General features: G+C 46.5%; 1 protein-coding gene across 7 annotated transcripts in view; it reads right to left on the bottom strand.

Annotated features, from left to right (window-relative positions):
• Positions 1-24,216, bottom strand: part of Csmd2 (CUB and Sushi multiple domains 2) — a 543,351-nt gene that overhangs the window by 133,495 nt on the left and 385,640 nt on the right. For all 7 annotated transcript variants that reach the window (XM_057784126.1, XM_057784125.1, XM_057784122.1 and 4 more), the window contains 4 exons: positions 22,051-22,220; positions 9,496-9,652; positions 8,258-8,449; positions 1,115-1,241 (listed from right to left, as the gene is read on the bottom strand). In XM_057784126.1, coding sequence (XP_057640109.1) covers positions 1,115-1,241; positions 8,258-8,449; positions 9,496-9,652; positions 22,051-22,220 — 646 coding nt within the window. The remainder of the gene's footprint in view (positions 1-1,114; positions 1,242-8,257; positions 8,450-9,495; positions 9,653-22,050; positions 22,221-24,216) is intronic.

Below are 24,216 nucleotides of genomic sequence, written 5' to 3' on the forward strand. Positions count from 1 at the left end.
GAACCTCCTAGTCACAACTCTACCCTTTGCTTGGCTCCCTCTTTATCCCTAGTCCTCCATGGTGACTTCCTGTGAGCTCTCTACTATCAATAACCTTGGTGGCCAAGCCTGCTCAAGACTTGCCATGGTTCCCTCTTATTTATGGGCGTTTCACACCACTGAGCACACTGCCCCTCTGACCTGCTCTTTGCCACCTACCTCCTCTGAACCATATAGTTCGAGGCTCACCATGGCCAGCAGTGTAAAATAACAGGAAGACCTGGGAAGATCTGGGGTATTCTCTGTCTTTTTTGTAGCTTGCAAAGCTTAGAAATATACAGCTTCTGCTTGACCACTTAGCTGTTAGATGGACTCGTGCGTGTGCACACGGACTTGCATATGCACCAGAGTTTATTATTGCTAACACCACCAATAGGACTGTGGGGGAGGAGTCAGGAGAAAGGCCAGCCGTGCACCTGTCAATCACATACCCCTTTCTTCTCTGATGGTCTGGGACTCTAAAGAGTTCCTGAGTCAGGAATTGGGAGGAAAATGTCCCCATGCCAGACTTTGTTGGCTTTTGTTATTAAATCCCACACAGCCCTGAAATATGAGCCCTTCTGGTCCTCATTTTTAGAAATGAGGAAGCAGAGAAGGAAAGAGAAGCAACCTGCCTGGCTTACATAGTTCAAGCAGATCTGGACTGGTCTCAAGGGCTGGCCCTGTCACTGCGATTGAAGTACCACACTGAGCCCAGTATGCAGTGTGTCATTCTAGAGCTTTAACTGAAACCCCAACTTCAGGGGAAGAGACTCACGGTGGTTAAGTCTCACTAGCAGTCAATGGAGGGGCTGGGCTCCAAACCTGGGCTGTGTAGCTTCAAGCCTGGGCCCCGCTGCTCTATGGTAGACACATCAGAGCAGTGGGCTGTGTGGCCTTGGATGTAGCCCCCATGAGGCTGAGGCTGAATCCCACATGCCCAGTCCAAACTAGAGTCTCTGCGGTGACTATGGACCGCACAGGCCTCTAGCAGAGGTAGGAGAGCCCTGACAACAGCTAGGTCTGTCAATGATGCTGGCGACAGCTCCCCTTGGCAACAGTGGCACGAGTTTCTTTGTTGGCTCTGGACACTTACCCAATGGTGCATCCGGCGTCTGCCTCGATGGTCCAGATGCAGTTGAGATTGTGTTCATAGGGGGCTGGGTACCCAGGCGACAGCACCTGCCCGGACACCTCTCCTCTCACTGTCCCTCCACACTCCGCTGGAAGAAATGGCAACAGAACGAGTGTCATGGGGTGGCCTGAGCATTCAGCATCACCGAGGACCTCCCAAGTCCCTGTAGCCCATTCCCGGTGCTTAAGCAGAGCATGCAAAGAGCTCCCGGGGGGAGACTAGGACTCAGAACCAGAGACAAATCCTTAATATTCAATAATAAAAGGCACCCAACCCAATTAAAAACGAGGCAGAAGATATTAGTAGACATGTATCCAAAGAAGATATATGAATAGCCAATATGAACAAGAGGAGATGCTTCCATAATTTATCATTGTTATGGAACTGTCAGTCAAAATCACAATCACCCCATCCCCACCAGGACGGCTTTTTGACAGGAAGACAGGTGTTAATAATAAAACAGCGAGTGTAGGTGAGGCTGTGGGGAATTGGAGCCTTCCTATTACTGGTAGCAATGGCCAATGATATAGCCACATTGGAAAGCAAACTGGTAGATAGTTTCTTGAAATTGTTAAACGTAAGTCACCATACGATATGTAACTCCTCTCTCAGAAGAAGTGAAAACATAATGTCACATAAAAACTTGAACATCAATGTTTTAAGCAGTGTGAGTCATAGTAGTCAATCAGTGCTAGATAAGCCCAGGGTCCGTCAGCTGAAGAAAGGAAATACAAAATGTGGTCTATCCAGCAACAGAAGACTAGGCATCCATAAAAAGGAATGTAGCTCACATACACGCTACGATGCCGATTTGGAAAACGCAATGCTAAGTGAAAGAAAGCAGACACAAAAGACTGAGATATTGTATAATTTCATTTATATAAAATATCCAGAATAAGCAGGACTAGAGAATAGAACACGTGTTGTGTTTGCCAAGGCTCGGGGGAGTAAGTAATGAGTGGATGCTAGCGGGTGGGAGACTTCCTTTTGGAAGGAGAGACTGTTTAAAACTTAGTGGTAATGGTTACATAGCCACGTGAATGAGCAAAAACAACTGAGTTGTGTATTTTCAATGGGTTAATAAACTTGTAAGTGAATCAGTCCCCAAGGGTGGGACTAGCTGCCTACTCTAGGACCAAACTCCTTGGAGTTTCTCAGGGTAGAACAGGAAGGGGGCTTGTGTCTGGTCTGAAGCCAAGGGACCTGTGCTATCTGCCAGGGAGCACACTGATGACTGGACTCAGTCCTTCTCTAGGCCAGGGTCAGGGCAGGACACACCATTGAACATTCGCCTATCCTGGCACGTGCCCAATCCTAGCAAGTGCTGGTGCCCAGGAGGAAGAGGCCAGGTCCCCCTGGTGCAGGGCAGAAACTCAGGGAGGATTTGGATTCAAATGCACCCCAAAGGAGGAGGCAGAATTGAACAGCTTGTGTGGTGGCAGGGGAGGCAGGGAGGGACAGGAGGAAGAGACTTTACAGTCCGAGAGAAGAGGAGGGGCGTGGTGGGACAGGCTGGGGATGTGCGGTGGCGGGCAGCAAGGCTAGAGAGCTGGGCAAGCGTGGGGTGTTGAAAGACGATGTACAGCAGGGTTCTGTGAGGAAGCGCAGTGTATATTCATGGAAAAAAACTCCCTTTCCCAAGGGAGAGGACTGTAGTAGCAGCTCAGAGGGCACAGAGGATAGAGCCTCGGGGCAAGGAAAGCAGTGGAGAAATCTGTGCTCCCCATCAGAGTGAGTCACTTAACCCAAGAGCTGGTGGCCTCTCCAGCTGCAACCTCCTCTGGCCAAGTATACTTCTAAGGCCCTGTCCCTGAGTCTCTGAGAGACACTTTCCACATTGTCTCTACTTTGTCTTCAGTGCTAGAGTCTTGGCTCAGGCCCTCTCTGTCTCTCAGCTGGCACAGCTGTCCGTCTCCACAGTGCTATATCTGAGGAACTTCCAAAGAGCAGACTGTGTCATGCTTCTGGTCCTGCCAAGTCTGATGAACTAACTCCACAGCCCAGGCAGCCTCTCTTGGAGCAACAACGTGGAAAGTGCCCTCCCTGTGACAGCAAGGGACACCCCACCCTCCCCTGTCTAGGTAAACTGGATACTATCTTCCTGTGGGTCCCCAGCACAGTGTGAATGAAACAAGCATATAGCAAGTGCATTAAAACAGCGTCGTCTCTCCTGCCATCCCAGGCTCTGGGCTACAGGGACCTTGCCACAAACTGCACGCATATCGAGCGTGTGGTAGAGCGTAGGGCACACAACACAAGTTTAGTAAGTATTTACTGAATGAACAGATGCACGGCCCAGTGAGTGGAAGCTGATTGCTTCCCAGGAAAATTACCGTGTCTGAACCAAGGAAGCATGAGGGGGAATGAAGAGGTTTGAGGCTGAGCTGTGTAAGAAAGTAAGTGATTGGTTAAGTAAGGAGCTAAAAGGTAGAAAAGTTCCAGAAGGGAGACTGAGCTTCAATTTTGACAACTGACCCTGAGACTTCACCTGGGACCGTGAATGCAGGGTTGTGGGAGGGACCTACTTCTGGTAGGAGTGCTCAGAACACTAGACCCTTTGTTCTAGCTTCCCTGTGGGCCACCAGTCGGTGGTACTGCTGGGGCAGGTGTTCCAACTTGATTGAAAGACACCAAGGTGAATGAGCCAGGCAGGGAGCGAGTGAGATGAGTGATAATCTGAGAGGGACCAGGAAGCTGGGACGGTGCCGGTGGGGACAGAGGGTGGGTGTTTGGAGACAGGGGCCCTGGGAAAAGCTTCACAGGGAACTAGCCTCATCTTCCTTCTCCATGGGGTCACTTTATTCAGGGGCTGGCAGGAGGGCAGGAGGGCCTGAGCACACAGCTTGTAGCATCCATTAGTGGCGAGTCCTGGAGGCTCTATTCTTCCCCTTCTTCCCATCATGGAGCTCTGGCTTACTGTGGGACAATGGTTTGTACCCTGTCACTTGTATTTTAAATAAATGCTATTTGGCCAGTAGCCAGGCAGGAAGTATAGGTGGCGCAACCAGGCAGGGAATAGAGGGGGGGCAAGGAGAATTCTGGGAAGAGGGACTTTTCAGTCTGCAGTTGTCAGGAAGCCAGACACAGAACACGCAGGATGTGACCGCCTCGACAAAAAAGGTACCAAGCCATGTGGCTAACACAGACAAGAATTATGGATTAATATAAGATGTAAGAGTTAATAAGAGGTCTGGGCTAATAGGCCAACCAGTTTATAATTAATGTAGACCTCTGTGTATTTCTTTGGAACTGAATGGCTATAGGACCTGGTGGGACAGGATCCCCTGTCAACAAAATGGTGCCCAACATGAGGCAACTGCATCCACATAAAGCCTGAGAGAGTTTGGAAGTAATTCTAGACAGAAAAGAACAGAGTTAAGCATGGCTTCTTGGTAGCAGCTTTTTCTCACGTGGGCTCTGTTTGCTAGAGGCAAATGTGCCTCATTTAAGAGAGGTTTCCTGACTCAACTTTAGCAGTGAAACTTTGAAGCTCTTTTAAGAGACCCTGCCACCAAACACTTAAATGGTGTTTATGAATAGCCAACAGCATGCTTCTTGGTGGTGGCAGGGACCTTGAAATGCCATAGAGTTGTGGCAGTACACATGGCTCTGGCCAGTACCTCTGCCATGAGGGTAGACTCTCAGAAAGCTAAGGGATGGGGTGAATCCAGCCATCAAAGCCACGGCTTTAATCCTAGCCATATTGCTTAGCAAATTAAAGACTCAAGTGGTCAGAAAAAGAGAACTATACAGTAAAGATAGATTTAGATGGGAAAAAAAAAACCTCCAAAAGGTTTAGAGTGTGTTTCAAAATATATGTGGGCTTGGGAGAGAAAAGAGAAAGGATAAAGTCCTGAAAAGACAAAAGGAAAAAAGAGAGTAGTAGGGTATGCAGGCACACCTTTAATCCCAACACTTGGGAGGCAGAGGCAGGCAGATCTCAGTGAGTTCAAGGACAGCCGGGTCTACCGAGAGTGTGCCAAGACAGACGAAGATACAAAGAGAAACCTAGTCTCAAAAAACCAAAAAATTAAAAATAAAATAAAAGAAATAGAGGTTAAAATAAAGCCACATAAAGATGAAAAATACACAGAGAGTCTGGGTACTGTATGTTATTGTGTTGTCTTTAAATTGTTTGATGACTGAGGAAGGAGTAAAAGCTGCTAAAAGACATTGATTATAAATGATGCTGAATTAATCCAATATATATATTTTAAAAATACTTTGACTTTAAAATTTAAGCCAAAAGATAATGTTACTTTGGAGAAGAGGTTTTACTTTTGTTTCCCTGGGAAATGAGGGACTGTGGATTCATTCTGCATTAAGAAAAATCAGGTTTGACCAAGGAAGACCTCTTGAGAAATCTCCAAGAGGAGAAATGGCCCAGATGTCTGAGTTCTACATCCAGAACAGTTCAAAGGCTGCTTCCTGAGATGATCAAGCCTCACAGGATACTACAGTCAGGACTTGATCATAATTTTAAATTTTCTTTAGGTCCCCATAAGATTTGCCCCCAATCAGCAGGAAGTAGTCTGAGAGCTACACCCATATTCCCAAAAAATGGATTATGGATGTTTGCCTTTGTTTAGAGTGTTGGTTACAAGTTGTTATGGATAATGACCAGTAGAAAAGCTAAACAAAGGAGATTCGATTCAGAATTCTTGTTTAAAAAAAGGGGGAAATTGCTGTGGGTCAATGGTCTGTACCCCGTCACTTGTATTTTAAATAAACACTGATTGGCCAGTAGCCAGGCAGGAAGTATAGTCAGGGCAACCAGGTGGGAAGTAGAGGCAGGGCAACAAGAATTCTGGGAAGAGGGAAGTTTTAGTCTGCAGTTGTCACCTAGATATAGAGGAAGCCAGACACGGGCAAGCAAGATGTGATTGCCTTGCTGAAAAGGTACCAAGCCACATGGCTAACACAGACAACAATTATGGGCTAATATATGAAGATATAATATAATGTAATATAATATAATGTAAGAGTTAATAAGAAGTCTGGGCCAATAGGCCAACCAGTTTATAATTAATATAGACCTCCTTGTATTTCTTTGGGACTGAACAGCTGTAGGACTGGGCAGGACAGAGACCCCTGTCAGCACTGGCTACCATACTTGGGTTTTGCTCCTTATCAATGGAGGAGACATATGAATATTTAAAGCTAGAGCAGTCCCTTCAACTGACCTCTACCCTCAACATGGCATGTGTAACACACACACACATACACACATACACACACACACACAAACACAGCCTCACTTCCCTAAATGCAACAGGGCCCGAGGAAAGTCTCATTGAAGGAGATTTCAATGAGTGTATATAGTAGGATGTACCGAAGTATGATAGTCTTCCTAGCCTGGACTGAGTGAGTTCTCTAAATTCAATGTCACTGACAGGTGGGCTGGCAGGGGGATCTGACAGGGAACCCTTTCTGCAAAGCAAACAGTTATCTTATGGGAGCCACAGTCTCTCGTTTATTTTGCTTGCTTTGATTTGCTTGCCTTGTGGTACCACACTGTTGTCTATTTATGCATGTGTCTCCGTGGCTGATTCGAGAGTGCTCAGTCTCTGAATTTTAAGCACCTGTGTAGGGCCTGGAACGTGAGTGAAAGAAGGGAATTAAAAAGAGGAATGGTTACAGATGGCAAAATCCTCGTGCCATAATCTCAGTGCTGGGGCAATAAAGACAGGAGAATCCGTGCGGCTAATGAGCCTCGCTGAATAGGTCAGCCCCAGATCCCAGGGAGAGACCCTGCTTCAAACAAACAGAGCAGATGACTCCTGAGGAAAAATACTGAGGCTGACCTCTGGTTTTATCATGAGTACACACACACACACACACACACACACACACACACACACACGAAATGCAAGAGACATGCCTACAGCCTGTCTTAACCTCAGTAACAATGGAAGAAGACCCTGAGGGCTTATGGATTGCAACTGTCTACCTTCTGGCTTGAAATTCTGGCTCTTGACCCTGTGTGTGTCACGCACAGACCCCATTACAATGCAGTTATCCAAGGGAATAGGACCAAGCATGGTCACCAAGGCTTCTCACCATGCTGTTTATCTGGTTTGTCCTCCATGTGCTCAGGCTAGACCATCTGCCTACCCTTCTAGCCCTTCTGATGGTGAAATCTTGTCTATTTTTCTGAGTCTCAATCAAACTGTTGCTCCCAAATGCAGAGCCCTCTCTCATTGTCCAGAGACTCTGGACAGGATGCATGCTTATGACAAGGTTCCATCTATGTGCCTACCAAAGAGATTTGGTAGAACGGGGGCTTCCCAGTGGCATGGACACCTGCTGGCCTATTTTTAGCATATGTGGTTTGGTAGGCATTCATGATTCCCCCCAGCAACTATTTCAATCCCATCAGATCCACCTGTGTTGCTCAGGGACACTGTAGGTGTTGGGAGCAGGAGGCTTGACTAGAAAGAGCTGGTTTGGGGGCAACAGGATGAGTAGGGCCAGGGGAGTCAGAGGTTAGAGAACCAGAATGGTGGTGGTCGCTTATGCTTGAACCACTGTTTCTGGTCTGGCACAAGTGCAAAGCCTCCAGGAAATGTCTGCCGATGACGTGCAAGAACCCCAGGCTCAGGAAGATGCATGCTCACCACCACAGTCTTCCTGAGGCAGGGGATCAGATCTAGCTCTTTAGCTTAGTCTTTCTCCCAGCACCTCCCTGGAAAGAGGAGTATGAACTCATTTCATCTCCAGGGAAACTGAGACCTGAAGTGGACTGGAGTCTCATTTGAGTCTCAGTGTTGCAGGAGGCCTGGGGCCACTCCTTCCTTCTAACAGAGACCCCCTCCACTGCTCTGTTGCCTGGGCTGCAACTCTGAGGGCATGACTGGACTCTGGCCCCACTGATGAACTACAAGGCAATGGCAACCCCGTTTGTGGATGGATGGTCTGGCCTGTGCAACAAAGAGTGAGCGTGAGGAAATGCAGGAGGGTGGCTACCAAGTCACAGTGCTCGCTAACAGGGAAATCCAAGGCTGGCTGATGGCCCCAGGCCCTGGGTACCATTTCTGAGGCCGGGGCTGGAGCTCAGGGAAGGGAAGGGCCAAGAGGTTCCTTGCCAGTCAAGAGGCATCCTACCGACACAGGTGGGCAGTGGCCGGTCCCAGGTCCTGCGTTCCCCACTCAGACACATCAGCTCCTCACTGCCCCGCAGTGTGTAGCCAGGGTCACAGTTGAAGGTCACAGAGCTCCCGGCAAAATGACCTCCATCGTGAACCTTGTAGCCAAACTGTGGGGTCCCTGGGTCTTCGCATCGGATGAGTTCAAAACCTGGGGAAGACGAAAGAGAAAGAGTGAGCTGAGTTCATGGTGACAGAGCCACGGTCCCCTCCCCTCCAGCTGGTGCCCTGAGGTGCTCTGGTCACTGCCCATGGTGTGCCAGTCTCAGGCATTCTTGTGGAGGGAGCATGTCTCTGCGGCTTGAAGAAATGAGTTCAAAATTTAATGGCATGCATACTTGGGGCTGGATTTTCTACTTCTTGGGTTGAGCCTGTAGCATTTTGGGAGTGGGATCTGTGGCTTCCATTTTGATCCCTGGGACGCTGTGGGAAGGCAGGGAACATCACCATGCAAGCAGCTGTGTTGAAAGGGCTGGAGAAGGAGCTCCCATGAGCTCCCACTCCACTCCGTGGGACTCCACAGACCTTGCCTCTCATTTATTATTCATAGGGGTCTCACAGGTGGGTGTAATTATTGGCACTCTACAATCGAGAGCATTGACTTGGGAAGGTTAACTAAATTGCTCGAAATTCGCACCATTTTCAGTTAATAGAAATGGAATTCAAATGTGAGTCTATTTAATCCCGTTACATGGAGCCACTTCTGAAAGAGGCAAAGATGCCTGCGTGAGACACCTCAGCACCCAGGCAAGGGAAATCCTGAGGGCTACTGGAGTCACTACAGCACAGATTCGCCCATCTCAAGCAGTGAACAGCCTACTGTCTCTTACACTCACATAACTGTGAAATTATTGTCACAGTTGTAGAATATTGTCCCCCTTACTCTCTCAGCCAGTTTCCCCTCTGTCTCTATGCATTAGCTCTGTGAAGTCCTTAAAATGTATGTCCTTTATGTCGGATTTCTTTTGCTCAGGGTACTGCTTTATAGCGTCATATATGTTAATGCATGAATCATTTCTTCCTTTTGGTTACCAAATAATACTTCACTGTATGGACATACCACATTTTCTAGATTCATTCATCACTTACCAATCACCCACAGGATTTAAAAGACATATATAAGCATGCATTTGTGTGTGTGTGTGAGCACATGTGCATGCATGCACATGTCTACTGTCAGACCCAATAAAGACTTACTAGAGAACTGAAGTTCAAAGCCTTTGCTGGTGTTTTCGGCATCAGTGATGAAGTCGAGCCACAGGCTGCTGGACGTGCTGTTCAAAGTCACCCCCAACATCTCAGAGCGGCTGAAGACCCCCAGCAAACGGGCGGAGTTGTTAGTGCCATCATAGACCTAAATACCAGAAACCCCAACCCAATGACGTCAGAGTTGCCTATTTCAATCAAGGTCCGCTCACCCTGCAGCCCACATTCCCACGTGTAGCATCAATAACAGCTGCTAGAGAGGCAGGTGGCCGGCAGGTGCTCAGAAGGTGGCAAAGTGAAGCCAGCCGCTGAGCTGGTTGCTGCCTGTCCCCACGCTGATAGTGCTGTGCCCAGTGTGTCTCTAGGCTTTTGGAATCGGTTGCTACTCTAACAGCCCCGTGCAATCTGCTTTTTTCCTCAGTGCTCATATGCTAGCGGCTCACGCTTCGGCAGCCTTGGGAGGCCAGGCTGGGGTGGCTTGATTCCCCAAGCCATCTGTTTCTATAGACAGAGAGGCTGAAAGCACACCTAACACTCCTGTCCTTCCAGTAGACGATACAGTCATTGTTCTGCCTGCCTGTGGCCAGGGCCTGCCTTGATTGTTCTACTGGACACGATCCCCAGGGCATGAGCAGGATGTAGTTATGGTGACCTGCCTTCCCCCAGGCCAAGCCTCTGCCCCTTCCTGGCATAATGATGGCTCCAGTCTAGGGCCTGCTGGGTTTGTCGGTGGGGGAATAGTGCTGGCATCTGGCTTCCCACATTCCCATCTGTCCCCCGAACTTCTGGGGACCAGCAAAGGCAGCGATCATTAGAATAATGAACTGGCTCCCTAGGTCTCGAGGTGGCTGCTCCTTTCTAGATAGTGGTACAAATAACAACAGAAGCTGTGATGGACTGAGAGGCCCCCTGGCATTTTGGTATATATCAAAGACGGGATCTATGGGTGGGAGATGGATGTCTGTGCGCGACACACAACATGGTGCCAGCTGCCAGCAAATTGAACCAATATTTCCGCCCTTCCATCCTGGAAATCAAGTCGTCCTTCCAGCTAACAGTGCTGTGCAGGACAGAATTCTGTTAGAGCCCCGGGAGCCCAATCCCTTTCTGGACTCTATGAAAAGAATCCTGGGGTTCCATTCTGAGATGACACCTCTTCAAAGAGCTGAGCCCATTGTGGTGTCCAAATTGTTATAAAAACATTCCTTGAAAGGGGGTCTGTGCGCGTCCATGTCCCTGCACAGGTACAAGACCATGGTGTGGGTGCTGCGGCCAGAGTACAGTCTTGGGTGTTCCTCCTGCCTTCCATCTATTAAAGGAAGGCAGGGTTTCTTGTTTACTCAGGTTCACTCTCATCTACCACTGTATGCGCCAGGCTGGCTGGCATGAGAGCTTTCAGAATTCTCCCATCACCGCATCCCGTCTTGCGGTAAGGGCTCTGGGATTGTAGATGCACACGATCACACCCAGCTTTTAAATGATTCTGAGGATTCGAACTCGGATCTTCACGGTTGCACAACAAACTCTACCCTCTGAGCTATCTCCAAAGCCATAAAAACATTTAAAAAAAAAACATAAAAACATCTGTACATCACGACAAGAAATCAGACATCCCGTGCTTCTCAGCCGAGAACAGACAACTGTGGATCTGATGTTGCATCCACCCAGTAATATCAAATCAGGTCAAAGAGGATTTTTTTTAAAAAAAAAAATCAAATTTCTACCTAACAGGGAAAACCAAGGCCAGAAGTTCAGATGAGATGATGACCCAGGCAGGCCGAAATCAGAATATAGAAAATGCCCGTGAACAAACGAATGCATGCCTCAACACATACACTAGATGAGAAAAAGGAAAGGAGACAGAGAAAGGTACAGGCTAACAAGCCATCGACAACAAATCCAGCATGCAGATTTTATTTGGAGCCTGGCTCAAATAAACTGTAAATCCAAAAATATACGATGACATTTATGAGACAATTTGGAGATCTCAACATTGCCTGGATGTTGTATGGTGGCATTAAGAAATTATTGTTAATTAATAACGACAACGGGTATGGGGTTTTTCCTCCTTAATCTCAAAGGATAATTTGTTCTAATCCATTAAAGACCAAAAGGTTATTTGTATCATTAGGATAAAATATTCATGGCAGAAAAATGCATAAAACAGAAAAACACAAAGGAAAAAAAACAGCTTCTGAACCTGTTATGTTCCCTTGGAGATCATTCCAGGCTTGTGTGTTCTGTGCAGTGTGTGTGTGAGTGTCTGCATGCGTGCATGTGTGCATGCATGCATGTGCAGAAAGGAGGGGCTGGGAAGATGGTTCTGATGGTAAAATGCTTGTTGCTCAAGCTTGAGAACTTGGGTTTGAATCCCCTGAGCCCACGCTAAAGAGCCAGGTTTTAACCCTGAGAGCTAGGATTCAGTGTGAGGTACCAAGCCAGGCTTCAAAACCCTGCATATAAAGAACTCGCCCCACCACCGACTTTAAAGCCACCTCTCCCGCATATGTAATTCTCTCTTCTACCGCTCTAGTCTGCCATTCTTGCGCTCTGCCCACACTGTTAATGTGGTGGTGGCATGTGCCTGTAACCTCAGCACTGGGGAGACAGACAGGACCCCCGGGTTTCTCTGGCTAACCAGTCTAAACTGGTGAGCTCCGGGATCAGTGAGAGATGAAGTGATTGAGACAGGCACCTGGCACTGATTGACCTCTGGTCTCCATATACATGCACACACATTTCAATTCATACAGACACACAAACAGATCCAACTATGGACACATATGGTAATCAGCTCTCCCACTTAATACAGTGCATATCATTTTCAAGTCTTGAAACAGTTTCCACAACAACATTTAAATAGCTGGAGGGGCTGTAAGGATACTCAGCACAAAATTAACACAATCTACAATGATTATTTACTTACCAGCATTCAGAATACATGCGGAGGTAGGTACGCTTGGCAAATACCATAAGTAAGAAAGCCACTGATTTCCTCCAATATTTTGCCCTAAATCCATTTAGGATTTATTTTACATATGATGCAAGAGTCTACCTTTCCCTGGTCCATTAGTTATGCAAAAAACAAAACAAAACAACAACAAAAAAAACCTTGCCGTGAAGGAGGGCCGTTCTTCGTTTTTGTTTTTGAGACATGATTTCACACTGTATCTCTGGCTGCCTAGAACTTGCTATGTAGAGCAGGCTGGCCTTAAACGCACAGAGATTCACCTGCTTCTGTCTCCTGAGTGTTGGGATTAAAGGTGTGTGCCACCATTCCAGGTTTCAAAAGCCTGTTTAAAAATATCCCATCCAGGGGCTGGAGAGATGGCTCAAAGGTTAAGAGCACTGGCTGCTCTTCCAGAGGTCCTGAGTTCAATTCCCAGCAACCACATGGTGGCTCACAACCATCTGAACTGAGATCTGGCGCCTTCCTCTGGCGTGCGGGCATACATGGAGGCAGAATGTTGTATACATAATAAATAAATCTTAAAAAAAAATCCTATCCACCACCAATTTAAAATCTGCCTCTATCATGTGTATAATTCCAGTATGATCCCATAAGTCAGGATTTATTTGTGAATTTTCTCTTCTGTTGAATTTGTCTGTTCTTCCTGTGCTCTGTCCACACTGTTTTAGGTATTATAGCTTTGTAATATTGTTAAGTATACCGTAGAAGTTAATTGTTTCCTTTAAAGAAGAATTCTCTCATATTTTACTATCCTAGATAAACTGAAGAGTTTTCCAAATTAAAAAAAGGAAACAATTCCCTTTCAAAGAAAAGCCCTATGTTGTTCCAACTGAGTTACATGAAGTTGACTGATTTGAGGAAACAAAGCACTGGTGTAACACCAAATCTGATATGTGGCTTCATCTGACCACGTTGTCACTGTATCGTAGAAAGACTCTACTTACTCCTGGGTGGTTTTATATTTTCCTCTGCTATTGGGAAGTAAATCTTTAAAAAATATTTCTAACAGGTTACCATTTGCTGGGCCAATTCCTTGGTAGACAGAAAATGGGAACATCTCCCTGAGACATCCGAGACAACTGACAGACGTCTGGCTCACCTCCCTCTAAGCGCAGAACTTTCCGGACAGGATGATACACATGACCAGCATTTCTGTGGACATTTCTGTATGTCTGCTTGCAAAGGTAGGCTTCAGTTCCTCCAGGACAAAGAATCTGCCTGCAGGGCAGTCCCCACCTTCCCTCATGTCAGATGTCGCCAGGCTGCTCTCCAAAGTGGGATGCTGCTCAGCCTTACACTAGCTGCACCCAGCAGTGTCCGCGGCTTCGTAGCCATGCCAACGCTTAGTGCTCTCAGGCTAAGTTGGGCTCTTTTCCAGTTTGATGGATGTGGAACAGGCATTTCCATTCAACTTTCTCAGATCACTACTGGGACTGGGCGGGGGTGACTGTATGCTGACCACCAATTTTACCACCCTCTTGTGAACTTCTGGTTCACATTTCCTGTGGGCATTTCCCCACATATATAACAGTTCTGTCTTCTTTTGAAACCAAATTTTATAATTTTCTTGTAAAGATTATTCGCGTGTTGGGGGGGGCATATTTCTAGACGTTTTCCAGTTTTTGCCTCAATAACAAATGAGAATTTTATTTTCCTGATTACACGTTTTAATTGGTTACAGAAACACCAGCTGTTTTGTTGAGCTGTCTTATTGGTTCGGATAGCTTATTAGTTGAATCATTTGTGTCTTCTAAATAAACGAGATCATTTTCTACTCTCTTTTCTGATTTTTATAGCTTCCTTTGTGGTGTCTGGGTCTAACTGTAATGGCTTGGATCAGCAGCACAATGCCGAGAACGGTTGGCAAAGGAATGGCGTGGCCACCGGCCTTCTTGCTCAGCTGCCTGGAAACCTGCTGAAAAATTCCCATTAAACCTAATGCTTATTGTGGTGTTTAGAAGGGCTTTTCTGCTGTCCTGATGAGAAGGTTCCACTCACAGTATGTCTTTTTAGAATCTTTTGAGAATCCTGACTGGAGATAGACTTACAACGCAGAATGTTTGGGGATGTAGCAACAGGACTCTTTCTTTCTTTCTTTCTTTCTTTCTTTCTTTCTTTCTTTCTTTCTTTCTTTCTTTCTTTCTTTCTTTCTTTCCTCTCTCTCTCTCTCTCCCTTTCTCTCTTCCTCCCCCTCTCTTATTCCTTTCCCCTCCCTCCCTCTCTCCCTCCCCCCTTCCTCCCCCCTTCCCTCCCTCCCTCCTTTCTAACTTATTCTTAGGATATTCACTGAAGCACAACAAATTCTCAATGTTTAAAGAGTTTTGACCTAGACAATGGCAATCTCATGCAGACAACCTAAACAATAACATCACGAGGTTTTCTGTTGGGTAGACACAGCCTCACAGTCTTGGATCTTGCCAGTTTTGCTATCTTTGTATTGGCATGCTGCTGGATTCAATCCTATATTGTCCAGGGGTTTTTAGTTCAATAACCATAAGTAAGATTGGCCTAATAGGTCCGTGCTTGTTTTTATTTTTTAATTTGTAGTTTTTACACTATAAATTATAATTGACAAGTTATATCTGTGCGGAATATGCAGTAATGCTATGATTTAAGAAGAGTGAAGGGCTGGAGAGATGGCTCAGCAGTTAAGAGCACTGAGTGTTCTTCCAGAGGACCTGGGTTCAATTCCCAGCAACCGCATGGTGGCTCACAGCCATCTGTAATGAGATCTGGTGCCCCCTTCTGGTGTGCAGGTGTACATGGAAGGAATGTTGATTACATAATAAATAAATAAATCTTAAAAAAAAAGGAGAGTGAAAAGTTAAATGAAACTAATTAACATATTCATCACCTCAACTGCCTGCCCTCCTACACTTTCTGACAGACACTCTTCCTGCATCTGGAGCTCACTGACTTGGCTAGGCGGCCTGTGTAGCAACACCAGGATCTCCCTGTTTCTGCCTTCCGGTACAGGACTGCAGACACGCACCCGTGAGACGCGTCTGTCTTTCAGGCGGGTTCTGGGGATTCGAACTCAGGTCCTCATGCTCGCGTGGCTGGCCCTTTGCTGAACGGACAACCTCTCCAGTCCAATTTGTCATTCTCCACTGTGTGATTTTGAAATGTGCAGTCTGCTACCTGTACTCTATCCATTCCTTCAAGTAATGGATCCCAAAGACAAAGCCTTAGGCGTCTGCCCAGGAAGGGCTCCTCACCACTCGACCACCATCTGCCTCCCCACCGCCCCTCCCCCAGACTCTGGGGACCACCATTTCTTTCTTTAACACGGTGCCAGTTATAAACACGAACGGGATGTGGATCTTTATCTTTCTCTGTTCCTGGAGCACCTTGATTACTGCAGGAATTATCTGTACCTGGGCCAGGACTGGGGCTTTGGTAGGTGATACAGGGGTTTTCGATTTGCAAAAATGGTGTCTTGTTTATTTGGGTTCTCACTTTCTAATATTAGTGTTTTAAAAAATATTTTAATTTTGCTATGTGGTGGTGGTGCACGTCTTCAATCCCAGCACTTGGGAGGCAGAGGCAGGTGGATCTCCGTGAGTTCAAGGCCAGCCTGGTCTACAAGAGCTAGTTTCAGAACAGGCTCCAAAGCTTCAGAGAAACTCTGTCTCAAAAAACAACAACAACAAAATTAATTATGCAGTTATGTGTGTCTTTATGTGGGTATGTGCATGTGGGTACAGTGCCAGCAGAGGCCAGAAGGGGGCATTAGATCTCTTGGAGCTGAAGTTACAAGCAGTATTGAGCTGTGAGTAGTGTGCTTGGATCTGAACGTGGGTCTTTTGGATGATCAGCAGAACTCAACTCTGAGCCATCTCTCCAGCCCCAAATATTATCATTTTATAATTATATATATAATTTTATAGCTGTTCCTATTTCCCTATTGCCGTAGTCTGGATCACATCTACATTTACATCCCTTTAACCCTCGTATTATAACCTGCCACTTCTTCCTTTGATCAGTCCTGTCAGGTTCATGAATCGCTTTTGTAAAGAAAAGTTGATTTTCCTGATAATGCTACTGCTAGTTAGTTTTTTTCCCTAGGAACTTTCTCATTTGATTGATTGATTGAGATAGGATCTCATTGTATAGCTCAGGGTGGCCTGGAACTCACTGGGTAGCTGAAGCTGTCCTTGAATCCACTCTTCCCGCTCAATTCCCAGGTACTGGAATTACAAACTGGAATCACCATGCCCGGTTTCTACTCATCTTTGGAAACCGTCTTTTCCAGTCTGGGTGTACAAATGCCTGCCATCCCAGCATGTGGGAGAGCTTGGGGGCTACACCTAGAGACTCCCCAACAAGAGCAAGCAGACCAGCAAGTGTCTTTCTTCTCCTCTCTTTGGCTTATTATGTCATATTATTCAAGTCAGCAAGCCCTTATTTACTTTTCATGTGGGTGATAAGTCAGAACATCACAGAGGTATATTAGAATTTTCCAAGGAAACCCCACAAAGACTAACTTACATATATTTACGTTCCTAGTAGCCATATTATTTGGCATATCAAGTTTTATTGTGGATTGGTTGAACATTTCATTAATACAAAAGAATCCTCTTCTTCATTTCCTTTTGAGATGTGAAGACGTTCTCAAGAGCGTCCTGTAATGAGCTGATTTCATTTTTTCTGTGTTACCACCTCCCTCCATTGTCTCCATTCGGTGTTTTAATTGGATGATCATGTTTTTCATCTCCATCCAATCTTTCCTCATCGGAGTTAGCTCTGTTTTCATTATTGCCTATTTTGTGCCATAAATACAATATTCTCTCATCTCCTGCAAAGAATACCAATTAGGAGCTTTAAAAGCATGCTTCTGTTCTTTGTGGCAAACAGAGGGGCAATTAGCTCTGATCCCTCAGACAGGTCCCCTTCTCATCTGCTGAATATTCACACATATCTGGTTAATTTCCTTGTTGGCCCATCATTGCAGAGGGAAAATGGAAATGGAGAATATAAACACCCCTACATTCTAAGCGGGAGCAAAGGAGCTGGGCCCAAAGTGCCCCAGCATGCAGGACTATTTCCAGTGCAGGGGTGTTGCGATGGTGGCAGACCCTTCTCTACTGAGCCTGACAACTCTTGATGATCTTTCCCTGGAGTGTCAACAAAAGCCAGAATGACATGTTGGGATAGAATCGGGGCTCCATCATCCCTCAAACCTGATACTCATGTGGAAGGTGAGGAGGAATGAGATCTTGTCCCCGACAATGGCCTTACTCTCCGCTCTGCATGGGTGCTCCTATTTTAAACGTATGCCTATGCAGGTGTGGGTAGATGGGCGTACATAGGTGTTGGTGCCTGGGGTGTCCACGTGTGTATAGGACAGAGGTCAATCTTGGGCATTGTGTCTCAGGAGCCAGGCACCTTGCTCTCTGGTATAATTCTCTTTGGGTCATGTAGCTCACTGGCGAGGCTAAGATGGCTGACCAGAGAGCCCCAGGATCCCCTTGCTTCTACTCCTCCAGTGATGGATTCACAAGCCTCTGCCCCCACTCCTAGCTTTTTGCATGAGTATTGGGGGTAAAACTTGTGTCTTCATGCTTGTGTGGGAGCATCATGCCCACTTAGCTATCTCCTTAGTCCTTCCTTGGATCTGTGATACTTAATTCACAAGCCGGGAATCGTCGCGGGATGTCCTCGCCATGTTACAATAAAGCAAGGAAGCTCTCTTCAGAAGCAGTACCACGTTCCTGCGCTCACAGCCTCTAGGCCTCTAGAACTGAGAACTGGATAAACCTATATTTTTATATCCGTTAAAAAGTCCTTTTAAGTTGTATATGAAAGGCACCCTCGCCTGATTTCCAGGGCTAAGACTACCTTTCTTCAATTGCCTTTAGCTATCCTGGTGGGAACCTGTGCAGGCTGTAGTATGTGCATGGGTTTCCTCTGATATCTTGATCTGGGAGTTGTCTTTCTATACGATTGTACGATGTATTTTGGGGGGCCCTCCTCTCTCGCTCATGTCAGGGTGGCAGGTGGATCAGCTGCAGGGACCATATCAAAAAGAGTGAGGTGGCAAAAGGAAACAAGCCAGAACATGTGGACTAATCTAAGCTTTGGGGAACTTTTATTTTTTAGGGTAAATGACCAGGTTGGAAGTCATATATGCAGGAGAACATGCCAGACCATAAACACAAGCCCTCAGGTTTGGAGGATCAATCAGTTGCATGAAACAGATCAATATCATCTTGGGAGAAGATACCCAGGTCTGTTCAGGTGTGTACCAGTTAACTTTGGAGGCACAGGTAAGGGACATACCTGCAGTGTGGAAGACGAGCCAGCTGCATCGAGGCAAGGGACAGAGGTTGTTGAGGGCAGCTCTCACGCTCTGGGACTCCTGCATAGCTAGCTGTGTGGAGGTCTGGTACCCCTGTTGGCTGTGGTTGCAAGGCAGCTTCAAATCCCACTTGGGAAGCTAGGACTGACAGTTTGTTGGTGTCCTAAAATAGTTTTGTTATCTGTCCTTATCCTGAGTTCTTTCTAAGAGATTAAAGAATCCTGGGGAGAAGAGCTAGGACAGGAAAGGAACAAGCAATGCCATCCCAATCTCCTGGGGACCTTGCCTTCCCTCAACCTTCCTAGTGCTGTGACCCCTCAGTATAGTTTCTTAGGCTGTGGTGACCCCAACCAAAAAATTATTTTCATTGCTGCTTAATAACTATAGTTTTGCTACTTTTATGAATTGCAATGTAAATATCTGATACACAGGATATTTGCACAGGTTGAGGACCAGTGCTCTAGACGGTTCAGTGATTTCAGGTGTGTGTGTGTGTGTATGTGTGTGTGTGCTGAAAAACAAAAGCCACCGATATGTCTCAATGTTCACTAGGTTGTTTTATACATTACTCAGTTATTTCATGAAGACTGAGGTAAGGATGAGAAATGCTCCCACCAAGACAAGGAAGAAATGAGCTAGTGTGTGTGTGTGTGTGTGTGTGTGTGTGAGAGAGAGAGAGAGAGAGAGAGAGAGAGAGAGGAGAGAGAGAGAGAGAGAGAGAGAGAGAGAGAGAGAGAGAGAGAGAGAGAGAGGAGAGAGGAGAGAGGAGAGAGAGAGAGAGCGCGCGCACAGGCTCCAGGGATGGGTCAGTGTACCAACTGTGCATAAACATGACCATCTTTAGTGGCTCTTCCTTCCTTCTGCTTCGCAGAGCAAAGGCCTTTAGTTGTTCTGAATGTTCCTCATGCTAGTATTTCTCCAGCTGCTGAGAACAAAATCGTATTAGGATAAGCTGGTAAAGTTCCTTGGCTTAGGATGAAAATGACTAAATCTGGGTGATGTTTTCCGTATAATCCATTTTATTACTGCAGTTTTTTAGTAGAGTCTCCACGTTCAACTGTTTATTACCCGCACATGAATACCCTTCAGATTATCAGCGACAGTCACTTAAGCATACACAAAGACATCCAAGACAGATGTCTCTCCGGCTCATAATAACTTCCTGTATCATCTGAGTCCTGCCATTTCTTTCCTTAATGAGCACACGTCCTTCAGCCTATTGACACTGGAGGCCATTGTCACACCAGGGTGAAGCTACTGCATGTTCAAGGCGTATGTAAGAACATGTGCACAAAGCAAGCTGACACACGGTGCAGGTGCAAGCAAGCAGATGTATCAGACCAGACATAGGTTCACATACATGTGGAAACATATGTAAGAAAGTGTGCACACACACATCATGTACACACACATTCATGCTACACACCCCAACCATGTACACAACAACATACATGCATGTGCTCACACATACACTACACACATGTATGTACCCACACATATACCATACACATAATATACATACACATGAATTCATACATATACTATACACAAAACATGTACTCAGGCACACAATATCTATAAACACATATACACAGATACTATGCACAACATGTGTAAATTACACATATACCACACAATATGTACATGCATACACTGTATATAACATGCACACGTGTGCTCATAACACACAACCACAACATGTATACAATGCATATGTACATATATGCACACACTACACATGTGTACACAAATATACTATACACACATACAACACACACGCACTGTCTTAGTTAGGGTTTCTATTACTATACTAAAACTCCTTGACCTAAAGGAACTCGGGGAGGATGTATTTTGTCTCACAGGTCCATATCACAGTCCATCACGGAGGGAAGTCAGGATAGGAACTCAAGGCAGGAATTTGGAGGCAGGAGCTCAAGAAGAAGCCATGGAGGAGTGTTATTTACTGGCCTGTTCTCCATGGCCTGTTCAGTTTGCTTCTGAATACATGGTAGGACTATCTGTCCCCAAGAGGCAGTCTCCACAGTGGGCTGGGTCAACCCACAGTTAAGAAAACGCCCCCATAGCCTTGCCTACAGATCGATGTTAAGGATACATTTTCTCAATTGTGGTTCCCTTTTCTCAGGTAACTCTAGTTGTGTCAAGGTGACAACCAAATAAAACAACAAAAAATAGGATACATATATGCATGCGCGTGTGTGTACACGCACGCACACACACATTCTATGAGCTCTTAATTGCTCAGATTTAAGATCCATGCCTTTGTTTGAGTTTCTATTGCTATGAAGAGACACCATGACCACAGCAACTCTTATAAAGGGAAACATTTAACTGGGTGGCTTACAGTTTCAGAGGTTTAATCCATCATCATCAGGGTAGGACATGGCTGCCTGCAGGCAGATATAGTGCTGGAGAAGGAGCTGAGATCTTACATTTTGACATACAGGCAACAAGAAGTGGTCTGAGACAGTGGGCGTGGCTTGAGTACATAATGAAACCTCAAAGCCTGCCCACAGTGACACATTTCTCTAACAAGGCCACACCTGCTCTAATAAAACCACACCTCCTAATAGTGCCACCCCCTATGAGCTTACAGGGGCACATTCAAATTACCACAGTCCACAATGGAAAATCTGCCCCACTGACTGCTCTAATTGAGTTCATCACTGTTTTGTAAAAACGTGTGTGTGTGTGTGTGTGTGTGTGTATGTACTGAACGTGTACAGTACACTTTTACGTGTGTGACTCTGTGTGTGGTGTAGTATATGTGCAAGTGCATGTTTCATAGATGTGCATATGTGCATTTACTTGTGCATTTGTGTATACTGGGTATATTTCCTCTGTAGCTTTTCCACTTATTTTTAGAGACAGGGTCTCTCACAGAACCTGGAAGTTACTGATTGGCCAGACCGAACAGTTAGAATTACAGCTGTGTCTACCGTGCTGGGCTTTCACATGGGTGTGGGGGACCCGAACTCCTCATGCTTACACAGCGGGCACTCTGCCAACTGAGCTATCTCCCACTGTTTTATCACGCACTGTTAACTCACATCTGTGAGAGCAGAAGTAGACAGTTCCTCAGCAAATACTAAGGCCACCCCTCCCCCACTTTTAGTCTTTTTCCCAGGTGAGGCTATCCATCAGGACTCAGGTGGAAGAGGGAGGCTTGGCCACCGTCCCACAAAGAGAGAGATGGGAAAGTGACTGCACTTTGCACATGGTTGCCGATACATGGTCTGCCATCAACTGTCATTACCTTGAGGAGGTCTCCTTCAGCGAGTTCAAATGCCTTGGCTTTAAGCTGAATCCCCTTCCCCGGCTGGGTCTGGATGGAGTAGATACATTCGTGATTGTTATTGTAGTTCACAGGAAAGTTGGGGGACAGCAAAGTGCCCTGAGTGCCCGTGACCGAATTCCCACACTCCGCTGGAACGACAATCATAATATCCACAAATTAACCCACTCACACGAAACGCTTCTCGCTCTGCATAACCTCACAGGGGCGACAAGGTTGCCTGGCTTCCCACCTGCCTGTTGTCTGTCTGTCTCCAGGAGAGCCTATCAACAGCTCTAGCCTAACCACAATTCTGCCTGCTTTCTTCATCTTTCTTGCTCTGCTTATTATCCCTTTTCTAGAAACAGAAGATACACCACTGGATGTCCTTCTCTTTTACTGTGCTAGTTTATAAAGCACTGGTCCCCCACACCTGTTTGCATGGTATCATAGCAACAGAAGGATGCTAGAGAAAGAGACAGCCATACCTAGGAAGAGGAGACCTTTTAATACTCATAGATGGGAGCTAGGTAGGGATAGATCATGATCGCTAACCTTACACACAGCCACATTACCAGGGTCATCCCAGCCAAGAGTCACAAATACCAGACCCAACGGGCAAGCACAAGCTATCTTTCCTAGTGTAGACACAGGAGCCCACACTTAGCTACTTACACCTAGTGTCAATCCAGAACAAGGATGGGCTGGGAATTCCACCTCCTTGGGCCTGTGTTAGGGGCCTGGGGCTCTGAGAAAGTTTGTGCAGAAGCTTTATCAAAACCTTGCTTCATTTGTCAGTCAATAAAACCACCCCACCTGCATCTGGAAACCTGTTTCCTGTCCTGCAGAAATGGTCTTTCCTACTATTCTCGGGCCTGTATTTATAGCAGCATCACACTCTACTTGATTTGTTAATATTTCCATCTTCTCTGCTGTCTTATGGTTCTTTGGGGGATTGTTAACAGCTCCATCTCGTCTACGCATGGGCAGTGCCTGGCTAGCTCAGACTTGGTGGCAAGGCATGGCGAGGGACCTTGCAGTGGGTTCTCTAGGATAACCGACTGTGGGACTCTCCTCACTAACTCCCTGTGCCAAGGCACCACATTGCTCGTTGCTTGCCTCTCATTTGCACTTCGTCTCCTACCCAAACCATGAGCTACACGAGGGCCAGGGCTATGCTTAAAGAAGCCGTACATTTCCAAGGCCCATACCTATAAGACAAATGTTTATCGAATACATGGATGAATGGAGGAATGTGCCCATACACCCATCTCAGTAGAAGCACAGGGCTAAAAATAGCCAAGTTCCAGAACGGTGGAAACAGGAATCCAGATGGCAGTTCATTATGTGTCTGGACAGATGGGAGGTTTGGAGCATGTCTCTGTTGTGGTTGGTGGCATGTCTGCTTTCCCCGGCTGCTGCTCTGTGCCCTTACTCTTGGCTGGAAGGACCTTCGAGTCCACTAAGAGGCCATTAGCCAGCTCTAGTTGGCCTAAGCTGGGAGTGTGGTAGATGACACCCACAAGGCACAGGGAAGCCTTCAGAGCTGAGTCTTTGTCCCCAAAGTTTCTCTTAGTTCTTTGAAGGTGGTGGCTATGTCCCACTACCAAGTCTCTACTTCTCAATGGGCTCTGATCCCCCGGTCCCTCTTCTATTCTCTGAGTTAGTTTCCCAAGACTTTCCACAGGATCTTGTTTGTTTGAATCGAAGGAGAAAGGGTTCCTTGAGTGCCTGAAACTCAGTTGTTGAGCAAAGGGACAAAGTTTCAGATGAACGAGCCCAACAGGGATATAAAACTGAAGGGGCAAAGTGGGGAGGCACCCCGGGGCAGCAGCAGCAGGCAAGTTTCTAGACTATGTATTGTCTGGGGACCCTCCGAAGAGGGGGTGTGGCTTGGGGACAGTGCTACGGCTGCTCAGAGATGATTCGGTCTGTCAGCCGCAGTGCCCCACCATCTCTGGACTTCACAGTCTTTCCCTCCGGCTAGGCAGAGGCATGAGGTGAGTGGGGTGGACAGACTTGGGAGGCAGACAAGCGGTATCAGCTCTCTGAACCCTGGGCTCTTCCTCTGGATTGTAGAGTCTCCTCCTGAGACTCGAGAACAGAGGTGTACGGGTTGACCTGTGAAACTGGTGAACACAGAGGGCG

The sequence above is a fragment of the Chionomys nivalis genome, chromosome 11 (genome assembly GCF_950005125.1).
Source record: "Chionomys nivalis chromosome 11, mChiNiv1.1, whole genome shotgun sequence".
NCBI lineage: Eukaryota > Metazoa > Chordata > Mammalia > Rodentia > Cricetidae > Chionomys > Chionomys nivalis.